Here is a 4,081-nt window from a genome sequence, read left to right as displayed (position 1 = left end):
ATGTCGCTTAGCGATATGATTCAAGATGCGGCCGCCTGGGTGACAGAGGAAATTCGGAAGTCCTTGGAGGATCTGAACGATGAGACGTCATCCGATATTCTGGAGGGGCGCGTGCAAAATGCAGCGGCCATTGCCCAGCAGAGGTTCTCCAGGGTGGCCAAGCCAATTACAAAGATCCTTTCCCCAGATGATCTGACCAGTTGGTATGAATGCATTACCACAGGCGACAAATGCAGCGGCACATCCACCTTTGTTTCCTTTAAGCTCCTCATTTAAGAAAAGCTTTTCTGTCAATAAGGCCGCGTGCGTGAGTTACCCTTGTTTCGATGCTGCAGGGAGGACTCAAAGTCGACGTGTGATAACTTGGGAGATGACTTAGTGGCCGTGACTCCCGAAGGATCGACAACCACTCATACACCTACAAACCAGAACCCCTTTTCAAATATAAAAGTTCCAGCGAAACCAGCACAATCGTCTTTACCTTTTCGCGTGGATGCGCAGCTGAATAGACGTCTGTTTTTGTACGATGGCGACATCTGCAGTCTCGGGACAGACTGTCTCATGTGCTTCACTACAGATGGCTTCAGCAGCTCGGACGGACTCGCAGCCAGGCTGCTCGCCAGTAAGCCGTACAGCAGGAGAGGCAGCACTTGCGGTGTGCCCTACCATGTGCTTCCCCTTTCCTGCATGTTTGATTTGTATAAAGAAAAGCAGGTAGTCCGGCTGATGTCCACGATTTTAGCAGCGCCCAGCAATTAGGTGCGTTCTCCTGCGTAACATGCAGTTGGAGGCGAGGATTTGTACGCGGAGTTGTCCTATCAGGACCTTTGCAAGGCCGGAGAGGCTCGCCTCTGCCGTTCATTCAACTTGCCGTCGACGCACATTGCATATACAGTGAGAGACTGACCCCTTGCTTGCCCAGCAGAGGCGCGAAAGTGTGTCTCTTCTTGCATTTCGTATGGCTGCGAGCGAATAGGGGGCTGTGCTAAAAGCTAGAGGCCGTCTGGAGTGACGATTGAAGCGCTGCTTTTGCAGATGCTGTGGACGTTGGGCAAAGATGCTTGCGATGATGAGACCGAGCAAAAAGGGTAGACAGTGGTTGCTGGGACCTTTTCCAGGTGTATAGCCACACGAGTGCATCCATTACATTGTTCATGATGCCCTTGTGTGCGCGGCAGGTGACCCCCCGTTTTACGAATCGCTATGTAACTGCGACGCACAACGCGTTGAATAGCAGCATTCGGGAGGTCTTTATTGCGTTGAAGGAGTCACGTCTTCGCAGTGTTGCGATTCCGTGTCTCCCCCCTAGGCTGGCGTCTATCCAGCGCAGCGAAAGCAAGAGGCTAAACAGCGGCGCTGCAGAGGCAGACCCAACCGCTGCTGCTGCCCTCGGGGGTGAGTATGCAGTCATGCACACGATGCTTCGAAGCATCAGAAGATGGATGGAAAAGATGCGCGATGACATTGACGCTGTTGTGCTGGTGCTTGGAACTCCCGGCGACGCTGCAGTGTATCGACAGCACCTCCCCGCCTACTTTCCGCGAGACGTTGCAGATGAGGTATCGGGAACCTCCTGTTGCAAGTTTGTCACGTGTCTAGAATATCTGCTTTCTTAGTCATGAATTATAAGCTGATGAGTCACTGCTCTCTCAAAAAAATGAGCGCCCCATGCCGTCCAGGTCTTGGTCTCTAATACGCAGCGGGGCCGCTGCCTTCCGCCTGTTAGCTGATACGCGCTGTGTTCTGTCGTGCTGTTGTCTTTGTAGCTGGACGCGGCTTTTCTCATGCCTCGTGAAGTCGGGGGCGACGACGGGGAGATTGTGGTAGCGGACCGTCGTATTCCCCTCATCAGAAAGGGAGGCTCTCGCGGAAGCGGGGAGGCCGCCAAGGAAAGCTCTGAGGGGCAAGAAGCGGTGGCATCATCTCACCCGGCGTTTGGAGGGATGCTGGCTCCGCGGGAGAGCTCCGATGAAGACGGAGGGAGCGACAGCGATAGAGAAATCCTGGACTCGACGGACGTTAGCTTTCGGATTGCAAAGTCGGGCACGGAGACAGAAAAGCGGCTACATGCACTGAACATCAAGGTATGCATGGAGTGGATGTCAGCGCATCTTCCTAGCTTCGGAGGCAACGCGAACTCCGCAATATACATATGAAACGGAATGCCCGGCTAGCCGACTTTTGTGGGGTATTAGTTGCCCAATAGACTGCGCGTAGAGAGGGGTCTAGAGGCATGGGGGTGAGAGGAGCAGCATGCCTGGCTCTCCTCTATGCAGTAGGATGCATATAGGGAATAGGGATGCCCCTACTGAGGGCTCTCTTGTTGTCGCGAACGTAGCGAGCGTCCGCCCTAGTGCTCGAATATCGCATTCTTGAACGTGCTCACCAGTATCCCCCAGCGCGTCCTTCACTGTCCTCAGGGCCACGGGACGAATGTTTCATTGGACAACTGCGAGACGCTCTATCAGACATATCTACGCCAAGCAACGCTGCTGTCAGACAGCTCGGCGGGAACGCAGCTGCAGCAGCTGCGTTTCATCTATCCTTCGGGTTCCGATAATGCAGGACGGCCAATTGTTGTCTTCCTTGCAGCTGCTTTTCCGGCGGCAAAAGTTGACTCTTACTTTTTGCTGCTGCACATCATTAAGACTCTCGATCCGTTTATTCGAGACAAGTATACATTGCTTTACGTTAACTCGGGTAAGTGGCGGTGTGAGCAGGGGAGCTTCATTTCCGTGCAGTGGATGTCGAATTTGTGGGCGTCTGTACGCCACCCCACGCGCGCTTCTGCAGTCTTGTATTTTGTCCCAATACGCTTCAAGCCCAGTGTAGAGACAACAAGCGAGGGCTGAGGCCATAGTGCGATCTAGCAAGCTCCGAATGCTTTTGTTGCAAGAGCAGTTCGAGCGGCTGCGGGGAAAGCGAGCGCACATGTGCCGCTTTCTTCCCGACAGCTGGCCATTCCCTTACTGGCGTTGCGGCAGGCAGGCATGGTGGCTTTTGGCTACAGCTCTAGATTTACGGAGCTTCAGTAGCTCTTGAATGCAATTTTTGGGGGGTTGATTCATTGTTTTGCTGCTGTAGGGCGTCTAGTGCCTCGATCTGCATGCCTGTGACTCCTTCTCTTGAATGGGCGATTCCTTTGCTGTACTGTGCCCTCAGCGGTCCACCACTCGAATGCACCGAGCATGTCTTTGTGGTCGGAATTCTTCGCGATAATGGAAAAGTTCGAAGACAACTTGGATCAGCTGCTGGTTCTGCATCCCGGCGTTCTCTTCAAGGCCGCCTTTACCTGCTGCTGGCCTTACCTCGCTTCCCATGTTTGGAGTGGCACTGTCTACCTGAAAACTATAAAGGTACTTTGAACGAGCGCTATTGGCGGGGGAAGGGGGAGAAAAGAAGGGAGAGGGAGGGGCAACAATACTGTTTGGCCTGTACAAGGTGTGCGTGCGATTCGTTGCTGCACATGCGCTTGTGAAGACGCATCAGTGGCAACATAATGCCCTTGTAAAATATCATTTTGTTCAATTTAAACTTGCGTGAAAACAGACGCGCGGCAATATGCTGTGCGGAATAATGTGGAGCGGAAAGAGAAGGCTGGAAGCCTCGCATTCAATCAAGCACACATTTCTCTCTCGGCTTGTTTATCTGTTGCTACATGCGAACTAAAAGCAGGACCAACATAGCTGCCTGCTCGCTCTCTTGCGCCCTGCCGCTTTCATTTTTTTCAGGACCTCTCTATCCACGCGAGCAGCCACACGCCGGAGCTACCAAATTATGTGCGGGAGTATGAGGAAAAACCCAAAACAAAAATCCTGGGCATGACTCTTTGACGTATAATGCCAAGGAGATCTCTAGATCTAGCGCGTAGCGTGAATCGGCGCGTCCACGAATATTCTTTTCGTGCGCTGTACATGAGTATCATGGCTGCCTGATCTATGAATCCATCCCTGTTTGTCGTCTCCTCGCTGCCGCTTGCTTGAGGTGAGGGGTTTGCATTCTCGGCTGGGAGAGGAATAGGCTTGGGGGGCCCAAGTCTGCTAGGGTGTGCATTCGCGCTGCGTGCCTTTTCCACTAGGGA

The 4,081-nt window shown here is 53.1% G+C and overlaps 1 protein-coding gene across 1 annotated transcript; it reads left to right on the top strand.

Annotated features, from left to right (window-relative positions):
- LOC34619432 (protein GDAP2 homolog) lies at positions 1–3,833 on the top strand. The gene is made up of 8 exons (XM_022732723.2): positions 1–203; positions 336–622; positions 785–894; positions 1,179–1,559; positions 1,767–2,084; positions 2,421–2,700; positions 3,163–3,356; positions 3,732–3,833. Exons 1-8 carry the CDS (start codon positions 1–3, stop codon positions 3,831–3,833), a joined length of 1,875 nt encoding a protein of 624 aa, XP_022590325.2.
- The last annotated feature ends 248 nt before the right edge of the window (positions 3,834–4,081 follow it).

The sequence above is a fragment of the Cyclospora cayetanensis genome, unplaced genomic scaffold, assembly GCF_002999335.1.
Source record: "Cyclospora cayetanensis isolate NF1_C8 unplaced genomic scaffold, CcayRef3 CcayRef3_contig_43, whole genome shotgun sequence".
Lineage (NCBI taxonomy): Eukaryota > Apicomplexa > Conoidasida > Eucoccidiorida > Eimeriidae > Cyclospora > Cyclospora cayetanensis.
Note: the sequence above shows the minus strand (reverse complement) of the source record. Positions and strands in the feature narration are given on the sequence as shown.